The 18744-nt window shown below is 35.8% G+C and overlaps 1 protein-coding gene across 4 annotated transcripts; it reads left to right on the forward strand.

Annotated features, from left to right (window-relative positions):
- The first annotated feature begins 8884 nt into the window (after positions 1-8884).
- On the forward strand, positions 8885-16690 carry LOC147544768 (RING/FYVE/PHD zinc finger superfamily protein). Of its 4 annotated transcripts, none has more exons than XM_086673417.1 (9): positions 9033-9243; positions 9441-10354; positions 11085-11434; positions 13362-14567; positions 14659-14814; positions 14959-15304; positions 15428-15498; positions 15600-15722; positions 16014-16690. In XM_086673417.1, the coding sequence occupies exons 2-9, from the start codon at positions 9487-9489 to the stop codon at positions 16380-16382; spliced, it is 3489 nt and encodes a 1162-aa protein (XP_086529543.1). In that variant the 5' UTR covers positions 9033-9243; positions 9441-9486; the 3' UTR covers positions 16383-16690. The 4 variants fall into 4 exon arrangements, with proteins under 4 accessions (XP_086529542.1, XP_086529544.1, XP_086529543.1 ...); XM_086673420.1 differs by having other exon boundaries at positions 9058-9243; positions 11094-11434; XM_086673416.1 differs by having other exon boundaries at positions 8885-10354.
- The last annotated feature ends 2054 nt before the right edge of the window (positions 16691-18744 follow it).

The following is an 18744-nucleotide window of genomic DNA, read 5'->3' on the forward strand; positions in this document are numbered from 1 at the left end:
ACCTTTAAACACAAAAAATAAAAAAATTTCTTCCTCACTCTAACACTCCAACGAAGGTTTCTCTTCGCCGGAGTGTTAGAGAGAGAGGAAGAGAGGAAAAAAATTGTGTTTGAAGGTGGCCGGCCGGCGACTTCTGTCGTTGAATATGATGAGGTGGCAGAGAGAGGTGATGAGATCGATGAGAGAGAGATGATGACTACTTAACGGTGTTATAACAAAATCTGAAAAAGAGGGCTATCTGGTTATTTTTTATAAAGTAGGGGGATAGGCAGGAAGTTGGTCACAAAGTTGGAGGCTATTTGGGAAATAACCCTAATATAAACACATCTTTTCCAATTATACCTTTATACAACAAATATACAATTTTTGATTCAGAAATTTAATACATTTAGTATCTAACTAAAAAATTGAGGTAAAAGCCATCCCCAGGTCTCACTGAGATTTATTACTAAATTGTTCAACTTTATTTTCAAAACTGACACCCCAATTTTCTATACTTCAAATATAATTCTAAATTTTCAAAATGAAAGTTTATTTTTTCTCGTTGAAAATGATTTGCACTTTGGGAAAATAAGAATTTTTCTAGGGTACAAAACTTACCTCCAACTCTAACTACCACCGTCACCAACTCTGGCCACCACCTCCGGCTCCAGGCACCATCGCCAACTCCAGCCACCACCTCCTTTTTTTTTCTTCCCTCTTTCTATTCACTTCTTTTGCTTTCTCATCCCCTTTCATTCAAATGAATTGAAGATAGTTCAAGTTTTAACTCTTCAATGACAATTATAAAACAAAGAAAAGAGAGTTGGTAAAGAAAATATTAATTATTTTGTAAACTAAGTCACAAATCCAGTAAAAGGTAGAATCTCCTGGAGCCTTTTCACTTACTAAGTTATTTCATGCTTTACTCCACAATCTTTTAGACATTACGTGAACTAAACCAAACATAATTGAATTTATATTTAGCAAAAAAAAAATTCTCTCTAAAATCTCCATCTCTCTATAAAATCTCTATCTCTCTTTATTCTCCTTTTTAATTCATCACAATCCTCGTCTTCTTTTTTGACTCTAAGCTGTACTCACAGAAAAGTTTGTACTTATCTAATATCTCAATTTTCTCACTTTATCTCTGAATTCTGAGACTGAACAAATCATCAACTCATAAATCAGATGTTTGAAGAGTCTGAATCTTCAACGTGCCTTAGATCAATGAATTTCTTCACTTTTTACAAGATTTCAAGTTATACTCCGAAGTTTCACAAATTTCTCTTAAGACGAAGAACTCGGACCAATTGTAAACTGAATCGATGTAAGAAAGTCAGAATATCTAAGAGAAAAGTTTAGGATAAAATTGGTGAAATTGTTGAAGATTTTTACTGAGGTAGTAAAGAGAAATCAGAGAGAAAAATAAACATATCTGAGAGAGAGATCAAAGAGAGGGAAAGTATAAGGAAGAAATCAAAGAGATGGAGAATATGAGATGGACGAAAGAGAGAAAAAACGATTAAGATGAGAAGAAAGCCAAAAACCTTCCCTCAAAATTACTTCTCCATAACAAATAGAAAATAATATGGTCAACTAAAGTTGACCGATTTTTTACAAAGTAAAGTTGACCGATTTTTGACAAAGTATTTGCACCACGAAAAATATTGTTATTTCACCAAATCGCTAGCCTTGAAATTGTGTGCCAAATCAAAAATGTGAGTTGTTTTTTTGTTGTTTCTGTATAAACCACTCTATATAACCCCTCATCCATAAAACTCTCTTAAATTACCAATTGAAGTTGACCGATTTTTGACAAAGTATTTTTTGACAAAGTATTTTACAAAGTAAAGTTGACCGATTTTTGACAAAGTATTTGCACCACGAAAAATATTGTTATTTCACCAAATCGCTAGCCTTGAAATTGTGTGCCAAATCAAAAATGTGAGTTGTTTTTTTGTTGTTTCTGTATAAACCACTCTATATAACCCCTCATCCATAAAACTCTCTTAAATTACCAATTGAAGATAATTCAAGTGATTAAACAAATAATCTTTCATAATTGCAACAAAGAAATCTAACAAATCAACAACGACATGTGATTTTTGAAGCGTTACTAAAGGTCGCGGCTGTGGGTAATAAAGAATAATTTCCGGGAAATAAATTCTCTAGGGAATCCATGTTTTTTGTATATTCTCGGGGAATATTTTATTTTAGTCAATAAACTCGCTTGATCAAACATTGACCCTTAATCTTCATCTTCTTTATCACCTTCACCATCACAACTTCCCACCATAACCATTCCGACCATTATTGCCATCTCTTCTCTTTCCTCCCTTCCCCTCTCTAACTCATTGTTACCCTCTCTCTATTATTGCTTTCATTCTCACTCTCTCACTCTAGATCTGTCACCCTCTCTCTCTCTCTCTAGATCTCTAACTCTCCCTCTATCCGTCTCTCTCTTTCTCTTTAGATCTCTATCCCTCCCTCTCTCTCATCTCTCACTCTAGTAATTTATAAATTTATGTGTACTCTTTCTTCCTTGTTCTTGAATTGCTTTTTGTAAAAATTCTTGAATTCCTTGTTATTGATGAAAATTGATTCTCCAGAGTATAACTTGATTGATTAAGAAATTAGATCACTTGTTGCAGATCAATCTAGAGAGAAAAAAAGAAGAGAATAATGATTGACGTTTGTAGGTCAACGAAATAATCTAGAGAGGAAGTGGTGAGAAGCAGGTAATCTATTCAAGAATAACATGATGCCCCTGAATCAATATTTATTCCTCGGGTTGCAGTTGTAGAGAGAGAGAGAGAGATAGAGATTAGGGAGCAATGTTTGATCAAGTTAATTTTCGGACTAAAAAATAAATATGCACTTGAATCAATATTTATTGACTAAATCTTTATTTATCGGAGAATTTTTTTTATTCCTCAAAATCGCGGCTTTATTAAAACATAGTGAGGGTTTTCTTGAAAGAAATATTCATTTCATTAATGATGGAGTAAATCCCAAACATCTTACATGACTTTGATTACATCATGTGGATACAAAAGTAAATAACATCATAGCAAAACCCTAAAAGGTTATACCAAGACCCTTAAAGTCCATTACGAAGACCTAGAGAAGATCTATACTTTATTTATACCATATAATCACAAAATTTTTACATATGAGTAATGAATACCACCCTTATATCGAATCCATGATCTCTTGGATTTCAGAGTACTGCACATCTAACATAGCAAATAGTGGAGAAGTTGGAGAATTGACGAGTTTGTGGATTGAGGTTGTTGATTAAAGATGAGTTTTTCATCTTCATGTCAACTATGCTTGGAGTCTTCTTGATGTCGAGTTTGAGCGAAAGAATCCTCATTACACACTAACAAACTGCAATATCTCTTTCTTCGTAATGAAACAACTTCATCCTCCCTCTAATCTTCCACCTTTATTACTCCATATTGCTAAAGAAAGAAATAAAAACTAAAACAAACAACATCCCCTCCGAAAGGAGATGTCGGCAAAGGGAATCCTCCCTTTACCAGAGAAATTTAGATATGCCTTAGGGTTTCTAGGAGACGGTTATAGAGAGAGAGGGAGAAAGATGGAGACAAAACATAGTGAGGTTGGAAGATCGAAATATGGTTCAGAAGAAAAAGTCATTGCATTCTTTAGTGTTAGTGGAGAATTATTCGTCGAATATAGAATCAACGGAGAAAATATATTAACGGTGCTTCCATATATGATGTATCCAATAAGTTAGCTTCACGGGTTGGTCGAAAAAGAGTTGAAATTGACATTAACAAGTTCACAGGAATTCCAACGTGATGATATTAGGTCTTCTTTATGTACAAGTAAATCTCCAATTAATAGGCGAATGGAGGAGGGTGTTGCTAGGCCACATTCTAATGCTTTGAAGCCATATTTGACAGATTATCTAGACTCTTACTTTGTTTATCAAATCTCCAAGAAGGTAATCCAAGTAGTAGTACCAATTCTTTAGTTTTCCAGAATATGTATGTCTATGTACATATCGACGATAAATGATTTTATGTGACGAAAGAATCACAAAAATATTACCTTCTTACTGGAGAAGTTAAAAATTTACGCACTTGCAAGAGTAAGCAATTTGTTCATAAGGTAATGTTCTTAATTGCAGTGGCTCGACCTAGATTCGATAACAAGAGAAATTGTATATTTTCGGATAAGATTGAAAAATTTCCTTCCATTTACAAAGAACCGGCAAAAATCGTGAGCAGGTACACTTGAAACGCAATTTATTTTATCAGTAATGAAAGAAGTGATGAGAGATTGGGTGATAAACAAAGTTTTACCCGTCATTCAAGCTAAATGACATACTCAAGGTAGATCAAAAAATATATTTATTCACCAAGATGATGTTAGACCTCACATTGATGTGAGTGATGTTGAGAATCTTGAAGGATCTTCCAAGGATGGTCTTGACATCCAGTTAACATTTCAACAACCGAATAGTCCAATTTAAATGTTTTAGATCCTAGAGTTTTTCGTGCAATTCAATCTTTATAAGAAGAAGAAGTCGCAAAAACAATGGAATAACTTGTTAGTATCATAAAACAAGCATTTGAAGAATTACGTAATAAAAATCTCAACTACATTTTTTAATATTGCAAAATTGTATGGTTAAGATAATGAAGAATTATGAAAGAAATGGTTATAAACTACTCCATGCGGGAAATGCGAGGTTAACATAAATTGGTGGTTTTCCTAATAATCTTGAACGTGACTTTGAGCTTGTGCAAATCATTTGCAGTTTCGACATTGAAATTGATATGAAATTATTCTTAACTAAATTGTTATTTTCTATTTATTTTTCTGATAATAGTGTTGATATGGTGAATAAAATTAACTGTTGTTAATCTTTGTCCTAGAAGTAACCAAAAGAATTTGAAAATGTTTTAGCGAGACTTTAATTTTTGTGTTAGCTTGTCTTTAACGAAAGAACAAAATTTTGACTTATCCTTAATCAAACTTGTCATTAAACTAATATTGATAGGCATTATCTCAAAATACAAAAAGTAGCACTCTTTAATTTTAGAAAAAATACATTTAAATAGGACCTACCAAAATAGCAATTTGGTTATTCATTTTGAGACGGAGAGAATACTTGAAAATCGAATTTAAAATAATACATTATTTTGGACTTTCATTTAATTCTAAACTATAATTAAATGACAAAATAAAATATTTATTTTAGATATCAAGCATAAACTAAATGAGTCTCAAAACATAAACACTTTTATGATACTCATTGATGAAATGGTCTTCAGTTGATTGCGGTTAACAAGTCAAGAAAAGACCAAAAGTCCAACGGGTCAACTCGTATCAAGTCACCAGCGAGGTTGAATATGAAAGAACTCTACAACTCAAGCCTAGAACTAGGGACCGGTACGAGTGTCTTAGGCGCCTAAGTCATACTTTGACTCAAATACACCAGGCATGCCTTGGAATTTTAGAGAAGATAAGGGGTCCGCATAAGTGGAGTCGCCGCCTCAATAACAAATCATGAGAAGGGGGTGTGGAACTGTGTTTAATGCTTTACCGACTTAAGCCTGAATCCTGTCTAAGATCTCAATCGATGATGATCTTACGTATTTATTAAATTTGGGATACAAGAGTCTCCCTGAGAGGAAACTCTCCTCATAAGATAAACACAATTGAAAATTTGATTTATCCTAAATACCATATACCCTTGAATAAGGGAACTTGCATCTATCAAATATACAGGGCAATCCTAAAAAAGAATCATAATATCCCAAGACTATGAATTAGTAGTTTTATTACAGTACGTGGATCTCCGTCGCTCGATGCATTCGACTATACATTTCTATAAAAGGTAATGAACTTGCCTTCAATATGGCACGACGATCACAATCACAACAACGGTATTCAAAGTGCATACCATCAATCAAAAGTCTAATTTTTGAACTCTGATCATTCAATACTCAATATTTTAACTTTAGGGACAATCTGACAGTTTCGATCAACGTCAGAGAGATTTCCAAGTTCCTTGTAGTTTTTGCCCCGGTTGGTGAGGAGCATTTCAAGATTCAACAAAACAGTCTCACAGCTTGAATGACAGGGGAACGAAAATTTTTGATATCTTCATTCATAATTACATAATTAGAGACATTCTTTAATGTGATTAATACCTATAAACCTAGTATGACTTTAATGCTTTGGTTGTGATAATGGTTAGTCAACAAATCTGCCAAATTCGTCACACATGTGAACTTTGCAAACTACCACATTCTTTGTTTCGGTAATCTCTCGTATCACATGCTTTACTTCCTTTAGATGTGTTTGGCTTTCTAGTGTGGTTATGGTTCTTAAGCTAGAGCAATGCCTCCTACTATTATCACAAGAAATGACTCCCTTCTCGATGGTAGGACCACCACACTGTTCAGTGATGAACTTCTTGATCCAAACTTCTTCCTTCATTGTTTCTGAATGCAAGGTACTCTATTCAGTTGTAGAATATGCAATAATGCTCTGATTTGAGTTTTTCTACCTAACTGTTCCTTTACTTAAGTAGAAGACGACACCAGATTGAGATCTTAAATATATCTTTATCCATTTGAAAGCTCGCATCGACATGACCATCAACAATAAGATTACCCTCCCTCTATACATTAAGAAACAATCTCGAGTCCATTGTAAGTACTTAAGAATGTTATTAGCTACAACTAGTGTGCCTCACCTAGATTTAATTGGTTTATGCTACACATACACAAAGAAAATGAGTTGTCTGGGCGAGTACAAATCATGACATACATGATTGATCAGATTGCAAATGTATAAGGTTTTGATTAAACACGATTAGACCACGATTTCGTAGGAAGACATCATAGTACATGTGATCAAACAAAATATAAGAATGAATTAGTAGTTTTAATTTAAAACGAAGATAATGTTACATTTAATAAACTTCATGTAATCATATAATAATTGTTATGAACCTAATTTTCATAGTAAAAACTAGTAGGTTATATTCAAAAAGTTCATAGAATAGATATGAATCTAGATGTCACATTCAAATTAGAAGTTCATTTAGAGAATCAAGTGATCAAACGATCGAATTTGACGATTTCGTTCACGTCGAGAGAAGTTTAGGGAGAGAAACCGAATTGAGGGGATTGATTTTTTGGATTTAGAGTATGCATGGTTTTGAGAGAGAAAATAAATCAGTTTGATTAAAGGGGTAGTGTGGGAATTTTGGGGGAAATTAAGATTACCCCCTCCCGTTGATGTCCAATTAGGGATACCTTTATTTTAATTGAAAATTAGGGATTCTCATTTTTTGCACTTAAAAAAAATATGAAAAATAAAGTTATTATTATGAGTGTTATTATTTGTATATATTTCCTGACCTCTCATATCCCTTCGTCAATATTATACCGTCATTGACATTTTACTGACGAATCTTTATTTCTCATACTTATTTTTTTTCCTTCTCATATCTATCTTTTTTCTCCTTCACCAACAACATTTCTTTAATCTTTATAGTTAATAAACCAAAATAATTTGACAAGAAACCGTAAAATTCAAAAGCAAAATTCTTGGATTTTTCATGGCTCACATGGTTTAGGTTAAAACTAATGTTTTCCAATGTAACCCATTTTGAGGAAGGCTACGTGATCTTTGTACTTCTTTCTATAAATTAGAACTTGTGTACCTTCAAAGACGCATATTCAAATGATGAACTGAATTAAAAAACAAAAGATTGTGGAGTAATTTTTGAAAAACGCCCGAATCGAACCTACTGATTTATACGTATATATAATTATGTATAAATTATAAAATATTATAAACTAATAAGAGTTATGTCCTTTTTGGCCCCCTACTCTGTGATCAGCTTCCCTTTTGACCCCTTACTTTGTGACCAACTTCCTTTTTGACCCCTTATTTTTCATAAATTCAAATTTGACCTCTCTTTTTAACTCCGTCAGTTAACTTTGATAAAGATGTCATAACTACCCTTCTTATAAATATATTTTAGAAAAAAATTCTCTCTCTAAACACTCCACGCGAAGGGGTTCCCTTTGCTAGAGTTTTTAGAGAGAGAAGAGAAAAATAATTTTTTTTTTTTTTTTTGTGTTGAAGGTCGCCGACCGAAATTTTTTCGGCCGGCGACCTTCTACCGAGAAGAGAGAGTCGAGGTGGAGAGAGAGTCGAGGTGGAGAGAGATGTGAAGTGGAGAGATATGTGAGGTGGAGAGAGATTTGAGGTCAAAGTGAAGAGAGATAGAGGTGAGGTGGAGGTAAAGTAGGTGGGATGAGGTGGCTTAATTTTTTTTAATTAATTTTATTTTGAAAATATATTTATAAGAAGGGTAGTTATGGCATCTTTATCAAAATTAACTGACGGAGTTGAAAATAGGGAGCCAAATTTGAATTTATGAAAAATAGGGAGTCAAAAAGGAAATTGATCACAAAATAGGGGGCCAAAAAGGAAATAACTCAGTTAACCATCATTACTAATATAGATCGTAAACTAAGAAATAGATTTTTTTAAGTATTTAGATATGTAATAGTTGAAAGACCGATAAGTTATTTTCATTTTTTTTTTTTTTTTTTAAAGTTCATTCTTCTTGCTTAAGTTTACCCCCCCCCTCCCTCATGTTTGAATTGGTTAATTCAGTTCTGCCACCGACGAGTCGAACAGAATGGAATGAAGTCACTTGAAGATTTGATCGGCTCGATTTCGACCGATGATTTAATCAAACCACCATTAATTGATTTTGCTTAGCCGAGACTCTAATTGTCCCACCAAATATTTTCACACATGGACCCTCAGGGGAAATGAATTTGAGCTAGAACATGAGTTGACTATGACCAGCCCACTCTCTTTGTCTGATCTGCCTGATAAACAGGGCAAATATCACCGTACTTCAGAGTGAATCACGTGAGTATCGTACGCTGATACGCGACTAAGATATCAAAAAGTATTTCTCACTCAAGCCGTATAAGCCAATGGGTCCCTAAGCCAATCGAGTACCCCGGACGCCAAACGGTTCCTAAATTATAATTTTATTTTGTTTTTTAGTTCCGGTTCACCGTGTCAGAAGTTCTCTTTTTCCGTCCTTTTGAGATAGCAAGTCGGAGCACGAGCTAGAGAGAGAGAGAGAGGAAACTCCGAGAGAGAGAGAGATATCGGTGAGATCAGCTTCCAGTTTGCTTCCGGTTATTCTCCGTCGGATTTATCTGAGAATCAAGTTTTGAGGTAAGCTTTCTATAACAATTTTATTTGTTCTGCGAATTCGTTGTTGTTGGAGCGTAGTAGTGAATGAACACCAAATTCCTCCCAAGTTAGGTTTTTCTTCTGATTTTGCATAAAATTTCAATCAAGTTAGGGTTTTTCTGTTCTTCCATCACTGAACTATGGTGGTTTTGAACAAGGGTAGGGTTAATCTGTTGTAGGGAACGAATTAGGGTTTGGATTTAGAGATAAGAGAAAAAGGAAACCATGAAAGGCCGGTCTCACCGTTTGGCGAGCACCGAGCCTCCAGATGACTGGGTTAATGGTTCATGGACGGTTGATTGTGTTTGTGGTGTAAATTTTGACGATGGGAAAGAAATGGTGAATTGTGATGAGTGTGGCGTTTGGGTTCATACAAGATGCTCCCGTTTCGTCAAAGGGCAAGCTTCATTTTCTTGTGACAAGTGTAAAAGTAAGAAGAATAAAAACGATAATGAGGAGACTGAGGTTGCTCAATTCCTAGTTGAGTTAACCAGTAAGACACTTAGGATGGATAATCTTAGTGCCCCATCAGTTCCTCCTCGTCCGGCTTTTAGGCTTTGGACTGAAATTCCAATTGAAGAGAGAGTTCATGTTCAAGGTGTCCCTGGCGGAGACCCTTCTCTCTTTCAAGGGTTATCGTCGGTTTTCACGTCCGAGTTGTGGAAGTGTAGAGGTAACATACCCAAAAAGTTCAATTTTCAGTACAGAGAGTTTCCTTGTTGGGATGAGAAAGAAGAAATGGTTGATGCAAGAATTGAGGAAGAAATGGATACTCCGGCTGATAGAGGAGGTGCTGACGTTTTATTCTCCTTGTCCAAGGAGATTGTATTGACCAAACCAGCTGAGGGGGACACAAGTCTTAGAGGTTCGACGGATGAAGCAGATTGTGGGAGGAAGATTTATTCAAAAGAGGTTAAGAAATCAGGAGGGAATGATAAAAGTATTAGTTTGGAGGCTGATGCAAAGCAAGAAAAAACCTATCCCTATACACCGTTTGTTAATACGGGAAAACAAAAGGAAGAACTTCTAAGATCCAAAGAGAGGAGTAAGAGAGCTAGAAGTACTGATAAAGAAACAGATAGCAAGAAGAAAGGTATGTCCACTAGATGCAGAAATATCACCTGATTTCTTTATATGTTTTTTGTTTTATGATTGGCAGACTCTTGTCAGAAGTCCACCTCATGAAAAACTTGTGGTACTCAATGACTGAGCCATTCAACAATTTTTAGCGTTGGTTCTCAAAATTCTAGGTGAAAGTTTTCGGCACTAATAAAGTACAAATGTATCTTTTATTAATTTAGCTTAATATGTAGTTGGTAAATGGATTAGCATCGGAAAACATGCCCATTTATGCTGTTTGAGGTGCTAGGGAAGGCTCGATGATAAGCATCTTGCCTCGCTAAACTAAAATGTATTTTTCTGTGCAGTTTCTAACTTCCTACATGCATTTTCGATAATTTTTCGTAAATATTCATGATAATTACCTCAATATCTTTATATATGCAGATTGTAGATGGTGCTAAATAAACCCTTTAACACCACATTCGAGATCAATAGGATATACACATATTTTGTTGCTTTAGGTGGTCATGTTTTTGACCTTTTACGCTGGGAACCCACACCTCTGACAACATAGATGTGCCTTATATACACGAATTACTGTACCGAATTATTTCTAGAGTCAACAATATCACTGTAAACAATAAATAGTTCGCATACAAAACGAAAGTAATAAGGTGATTGCTAATAAGCAACCGTACGTTCTATCCTGTAACTCTACTCTATGTCATTCTTAGCTATTTGAACATGCTTCAATTTATTAGCTTCCACAGTTGGTGAAAGGAAAGTGGAGTTCTACAGCAACGGAGGTGTTGAGGTTGACGAAACAGACTTTCATGATGTTAAGATTGAACTTAAGGCAGAAGCGAAGTCCACAGAACCTTTTGATTGTTTGCTTGACGTAGCTGGTAACTCTGAAAAGTCAAAAGAAATGTCAGTGGCTAGGGTTCTTGCCACTGAATGTTTTTCTTACAAGGCCGAAAAAAATAATGTACTATCAGGTTCAGGTGTCAAATCGGAGAAAGTAAACCAGGAATCTCCGACAAGTGTTGGTTGTTCTCCAAAAAGTGTTGCCGTTTCCTGCGAGACTAGTGCTTCTCTTACCAACAAAGAGGTATGAAATAATAACTTTTGCTGTATGGTGACATTTTCTTCTAATCATCTTCTCTCGTTAGTGTTTGCGACTTAGGATACGAACTCGCGACCTTTCTGTTATAGCTAGTGGCTATTTAACTAGTTCTACAGGATAGAAACATTTGTGATGAGTAGCAATAACAGTCTTACCCTTCTCTACCACGAAACAAATGCCAACGAGATCCCAGAGCATATTCTTCTCTCTCTATGTCATGCTTAGTTGTTGTTCACACAACCAACTTCATATTGTTTTGTGTGCTCCAAGTCTCTTTTTTTGTTTTAAGGTGATGTGCTATGAGGGCTGAATAATTAGTTCAAAGTTTTCTCTGATACTTTTGCATGTAAGAAAAAAGCATCCCGCTTTCATTTATTTACCTCTTTATATTGTTGCATGGACTTCTCTACTGAAAAAATTGATGAGATTGTCACAAGAGCTCCTCTTATCTGCAAATGAATTATTTAAAGAATTTCACCATTGCTTGGATTAGTCTAGATCTCTCTTCCATGTGTCACATTGTCAGCGGTACCCTTCAGATTATGTTTGTAGTTTTGCTACAACTTGTTTGATGCACCTTTTGGTAGTGTCCGTTTTACTGTGTTTTGGGGCGCTGAGTGTCTCTTCAACAAATACTGGAGGCTATGCATTACTTCTGAATGTGTAGAGGAAAATCTATTAAGATATTATGCTAGGTCTTCTTCATAGTTTCAAAAAGAAATGTTAGACCTTCTGCACAGTTATAGGTTTTAGTTGTCCTCCTATTTCTTGGGATCATATTCTCAGACCAACTACTTCTACAAATGTTTTTTTCTTAAAATACATATTTTTAAAGTGGAAAACTGATCGGAATTTTAGGGCTATAATATAATATAATATAATTATAAGCGTTTACATAGACGTTTCGAATATGATCTGCTCCTTTTTATTTTCTCTGTGATAGTTCTTTCCAGTAGCTTTTGGTTCTATATTTATAATTTTGGTAATCTTTTCCTTATATTTTGTTAACATTTTCAAATTAGTAAACTCAAATTTCATTGCTGCAAATGAGTTTGTTTTTAAAATAAAATAAAGCTTTTCTGATAGTCTCAACGATGCTAAATTTCTAAACCTGAAATTAAATTGGTAGTGAATGTTGTTTTGCAAATACTATTTTCCCTGACCAAACATTATTATCTGTTTGATACCTTTGAAACTTTTGGTGACGGTGGGAATCTGCCGTTTGCATTTTTAGAACCACCCAAGTTATATTTTGCATTAGGAAGCACACATATTGGAGATTGCAATCTCTTAGTTACTTTCGATATTAGCGGAAAATATGTTAGAAATTGCGACCCCTTAGTTATTTTTACTTATCACAATTGCGTTCCACAAATTGCCTTTTTTTATCCAAAACTGTCTATGTTTTTTAACAGAAGGAAGAAATTGTATGAAATAATCTACAACAGATTTATTTGATCCAGTTCTGATATTTAGTGATTTTAGGAGGTTAATAGAAAAATCTGATTAGTTATTGGTTTTTATGCTAGTAACATCCGGTTTGTGAAGTGTACTAATTGAATCGCATAATTTCAGTAGTTGATTTCGTTGCACCAAATTTTGACTATCTTATCAAGTATAACATCATAAATAGCTTTCTAAGTAACTGGTGAATATTCTGAAGATATGGCGGATTCATTGTTGGATATATATGTATATCAACATAAGTTTTTTTTGTAGCATATTTCAAGTGGATCATTGGTTACCGGTTTGTTTGGGATTGACTAAGTTGAGATTTTTCTATTTGTGCAAACGTTTAGTTAGTTTAATGGTGTGATCCTGCCATCCAGGGCTATTATATCCTTTTTTTCTCTTCTTACTTAATTTGCTGTTAGAATGGACTGATTTGGATTACTGTTTTTTATTGATGTAGGAGGTTAACATGGCTGTTAATGGATTAAACCATCTGAAGGATGGGAACCATAATCAGGATTCAAATGGAAGTTCTTCTGCTGTTATAGAGGACTCAGGAAAATTGAAGCCTCATGTTAAAGATCCTCATACTGCTATTACTGACGTGGTAGACAATCAAGATGGTTTTCCTAGCCCTGTACAACAGGATAAGAAAGTAAAATATGACGTTAGTGATGAACAACCTCGAGAGGATTTAGCTTCTTTTCCTTTTGCTTCTCATAGAGATGTAAAACTCGAATCGGCAAAGCACTTGGGTTCACGTACGGGGATATCTGCTAATACGAAGCCGCTTGAAAAGGTTCAGATTCAGAACCGAGCAGCGAATGTTTTACCATGTCCTGATGATGAAGCTCAAAAGGGTAACAGGGAAGCAGAAATAGTTGGCCCTTGTGATATGAACAAAATTATAGAAGGGCAGATTTCCATATCTGGCGATCTTCATCAACATGGACGAAAATTGGATGATGCAGTAGATCCAATCTCGGGAAAAGATGGAAAGCCCGATTCAAGTAATGCTGGAGAGCAATCAGAATCTGGTGAAATGAGCCCCATCCCTAATACAATACCCGTTCAAGGTAAAGTGGTTTCGGATGTTGGAAAATCTTCAACTGCACCCACCATTGTGTTCTCTAGATCGTCTTCTAGCTCCAAGAATAGTGCAACCAAGGCATTCCAAAATGTACCAAGGGCTACGTATTCCTCTAAACAACGTGTGAAGACAAACTCTCATGCTGAAGCTAAGAAAGATCACTCCATGATTGATGTAATCAAGGATAAAAAAATACCTGAGACACAGAGAATGACAGGGAAAGAGCACACAAAGGTCTACTCCAGTTCTGGGTTGAAAGCACCACAGACCAGCAAGATATCTCAAGCTTCTATTCCCAGCCGTATGGTTTCAGAGTCAAAAGAACAGGCACTTCATCCATCTTCTAAGACATACGTGACCCATAAGGTAGAAGCTATTTCAAGCTCTGTTGAAGCTGGCGGTTCGTTGCAGACAACAAGTTCCTCACATGTACAAAATAAGACATCTTTAGGATATTTTCAGAAAGGTGAAAGGGTGACTGAGTCAAATTCCCAGCCATCATCTAAGGTGAACCATTCACCTTCAATGCATCCTCCAGCACCTGTTAACTCTTCCGCAACATTAAGTGATGAAGAGGTGAGAGAAGAATCGTGTTTTTAGTTATTGATGATTTACTTAATGAAGGTTACATTGCTTTTCTGATATAGCGTACTGTTCTTTTTGGCAGCTCGCTTTATTGTTACATCAAGAACTTAATAGCTCTCCTAGAGTTCCTCGAGTGCCACGCGTGCGGCATGTGGGGTCTGTATCTCAATTGGGATCCCCTACGGCTACAAGTACGCTCATTAAACGGACCAGTTCAGGTGCAAAGGATCAGATTATGGTAAGATGCCCTTTCCTCCTCTCTTTACACTGTTTTCGTGTTCAATGAAGCAATAAGCGTTTATTTGCATCGATAATGCATCCATAAGGCTCTAACACATTTTCAGTTACATTAATTAGTATTTTCTTAATTCGAATTTTGCAGTTTTCTAGAAGAAAGAGAGATGATGCAACAAGAGGTGGCTCCCGCAATCCCAGCGAGCCTACTGAGGAAATGAAGAGGAGAGAGAGATCGACATCTTGCTCAGACCATGGAAGGCGAGATCCAGTATCAGTAAATGGTTCTGGCAAGGAGGAATCATGCAATGGATCTGCAGATTCAATACCTGCTAAGAAGAACGGGCTTTCTCCATCTACACACAATGCTATCGAGGGCCCACCCTCCTCTGCTGAGGCTAGTGACCAGAATCTCTCGTCCAACCGTAGTTCATCTAAGGATATTTCAGATGATGATACTGGTGCAGTTCTGAGGCTCCCACGGACTTTACCAGGTATATGTAACTATTATGGGTTTTGGGTTTCTGATTTAAAGCTCTTCTTGAATTTTCATCTCTTGTAAGAGTTTTGGAATTCTTCTCCTTGCATATAAACATTTACTTGTAATCATGTGATAGGCCTGCTTGACGAGATTATGAGCAAAGGCAAAAGGATGAGCTACGAAGAACTTTGCAATGCTGTCCTCCCTGTAAGATTGAATCCATCCTTCTCCTTCTAGATAACGTGTCTTTTTTTATTTTTGCTTCTTTGCTCTGATCAGTCTTTCCATTTTTTGCATCTCACATGCAGCACTGGCCTAAGTTAAGGAAGCACAATGGGGAACGATATGCATACACAAGTCACTCGCAGGCTGTCCTTGATTGCCTGCGGAACCGGAATGAGTGGGCTCAGTTGGTTGACCGTGGTCCTAAGGTATGCACATAAGTTGATACTATTGACCAAGTTAGGCATATTTTTCTTTCTTTCCTTTGTATGAAACAATACAAGATGCAGCAGACATATATCTACAGACGAACTTTGCCTTAATAACTGCAAACACAACTGCAAGAAGACATATATGCTTCTATTATCCCAAAAGAGTATCTTTGGGCTTGTGAAGAAAATTCTAGAAGCCATTTTAGATAGTTTTTCGCCCAAAAATGTTTCTCCTGTTCTAATTTGTCCTTTCAGCAAATAAAAATGAAATTCATGAATCTGTTTCAGACAAATGCAAGGAAGAGACGGAAGTCTGATTCTGAATCACCTATTGTTGAAGGTATCTCAACTGAATATGAGAAGAGCAATACATTGCAGGAGGTAGAAGTTAAATATGTAGATTCCCAACGAGAAGACTTCCCCAAGGGCAAGAGGAAAGCCCGTAAGAGAAGAAGACTGGTCTTGCAAGGTAGAGACATTAAGGATGTGAGGAAGAGGCAGAAAGCAGATGCGTTGACTGATAGCGAGCTTGGTTCATTTTCTCACTCAAGCGAGGGAGGTACTGAAAACATCTTTAGCGAAGACGAGAGTCAAGGAGAGAGAAACGGCACTGATGCTGCCTCAAGTAGCTCCGACGAGATGGGATCAATGTTGTAGTTCAGGAAAGCTGGTGATCTCGGTTTTGAGCAAACCCAGCTTTCATAATGATCCATTTTGGCTAGTGGATAATTTAGCAACCTCAGATGCAGCTATCATGTCCTGTGTTGCCTTTTGATCACGGATACCATGGTTGATGCCTTGTCCCACTTGGTGGCCTTTCTACTGGAAAACTCAGGATATTGTGCATGTGGTTGGTGGGTAGTTGTGAATAATTGTAGGAATGGTTAAGTTACACTTACAGAATGTAAAGATGATACTTTCTGTTGGAAACCTTCTGATTTTATGGAAGTAGTAGTCATGTATAATGTGGATGCTTTCTTGGTTCCTCTTTACTTTCCTGACTCTTTAGTCAGAAGTCTAGCTCATCACTTTGTTTTTCATTTGACCGGGCTCATCTAAGTTCGACCAACAACGGTCTGCGGGCCAGGTCGGCCTACCTACACACAAGTAAGGACGTACAGGTCTGTGGGAAAAATATCATGACCCATCCTCGACCCAAGCTCGGACCTGTTTAGTCATGGTCCAGGTCGGCTCCTAGGTTTCTATAATTTTTCTTTTCTCAAATACTATACTATTCTGCAAAAATTTAGGGTCACGGTTCCCTGATTATTTTTTGTTGCAAGTCCACTGTGATGAACATGGTGTTTTATAGTGTCAAATATATTTAGTCATGTTTTTAAAAGGTCAAATATGTTAAATGATATTTAAAATGGTCAAATCCTATATATTAAATCAAATCAATATTTTAAATTGTGAAATAAATACTTGGCAGAGAATTTAGAGAGATAAAACAATATTTTCACACATTGTGTTGTTTCATGACATATTATATATGCCAACAATTTTTGGTTGGAGTGGTAAGAGGCTTAGTCTTTCACCTTATAGGTCAAGGCTTCGAGGCATGCTGACAATTCAAAAAAGAAATTGACACATCATATTTTTTTTTTTGTCGAAAGATCATGTATCATATATTGTATCACGGAAATCATGACAGTATCGATCATATAATATCTTGATACATATACATGACTAGATTTAGCATGTGCCTCCTTTTTTTTGTTGAATTGTTAAGCGTGTGCCTCGAACCCTTGACCTCTAGGGTGGAAGATAATACCTCTTACCACTCCAACCAAGGGTTGTTGGCCACCTTTTTTTTTGTTGAACCAGATTTTCATTAAAATATTAAAGCGTTATTACAGTATTTATCAACTAACATACAAGGAATATTATTCCACTTCTTGCTCATATTCTTCTTTCTTTCCCATCTCGCAAGTTTGTCTGCGTTCGAGTTGGAAGTTCTTCTGATGTATTTGAATTGCATCGCTTCGAAATTTTTTCTGCTTTCTCGGATTTTCTTGATGTGGATAAGTGATTGCCATTGAACTGAATGACGTTTATTGTGCAGATGATTGATGAGATTCATGTTGTCACTTTCAATGATAATAGACTTTAGATTCTTTTCATTCGCCCATTCTAAGCCGAATAAAATTGCCATAGCTTCACTTTCTTCACTATTCCTAACTCTTGCGGTTTTTGCCTGCGCTACTATAAATTTTGATTCTGCATTATGAGCAATTAAACTAATTCCCATATTGGATGATATATTCGTAAAAGATGCATCAACATTAATCTTAATAAAGTTATTTTCCGGAGGTTGCCATTTTTCGTATGTTTTGTGATTATTCTTCTGATGTTTAGTATTGATTTTAGGAAAATTTTCTATCATTTTAATGATAGTACAAAGATCATTTATTTCATGCTGGAAACAGTGATCACATCTAACTTTCCATAAGATCCAGAGAATAGACGTAAAATGTATATTCTCTTTAGTATAACAAGAATCAACATTCTTCTCCCATGAGAAAATCCAATCCGAGATGGAGGAAATATTCTCAGAAATGACATTGAACTTGAACCAAATATTCTTAGCCAGAGCACAATGTAACAATGCATGTTCTATGGATTCAGTATTTGTAGAATTTGGGCAATTAGTATTGTTGTTTATGTATTTTCCAATTCTCTCTCTCACTGGGAGAGCTTTTGTGCAGATTTTCCAGATAAAGATTTTGATTCTCGGTATTACCGGGAGATTCCAGATAAATTTCCAGTTCTGAGTATTAGGATTTTGATTGATATTCGTGGTACTAAGGTGCTGGTACACCGATGCTACCGTAAATTTACCCAGCTTGGTTGAGTTCCATTTAAGTTGATATTCCCTTCGTTATTCACCGGGATGGCCTTGATAAGGTTCTGAGTATTGGCATCAAAATTGGCGTTGAGGGCTTCATTATTCCAGTTGTTATTCATAATTAGATGGGCCACCTTGGTAAGATCAGAATTGTTGTTGTTCGAGATTGTA

This window comes from Eschscholzia californica, unplaced genomic scaffold (genome assembly GCF_041429995.1).
Source record: "Eschscholzia californica isolate CP2 unplaced genomic scaffold, dmEscCali1.0.p SCAF_4, whole genome shotgun sequence".
Lineage (NCBI taxonomy): Eukaryota > Viridiplantae > Streptophyta > Magnoliopsida > Ranunculales > Papaveraceae > Eschscholzia > Eschscholzia californica.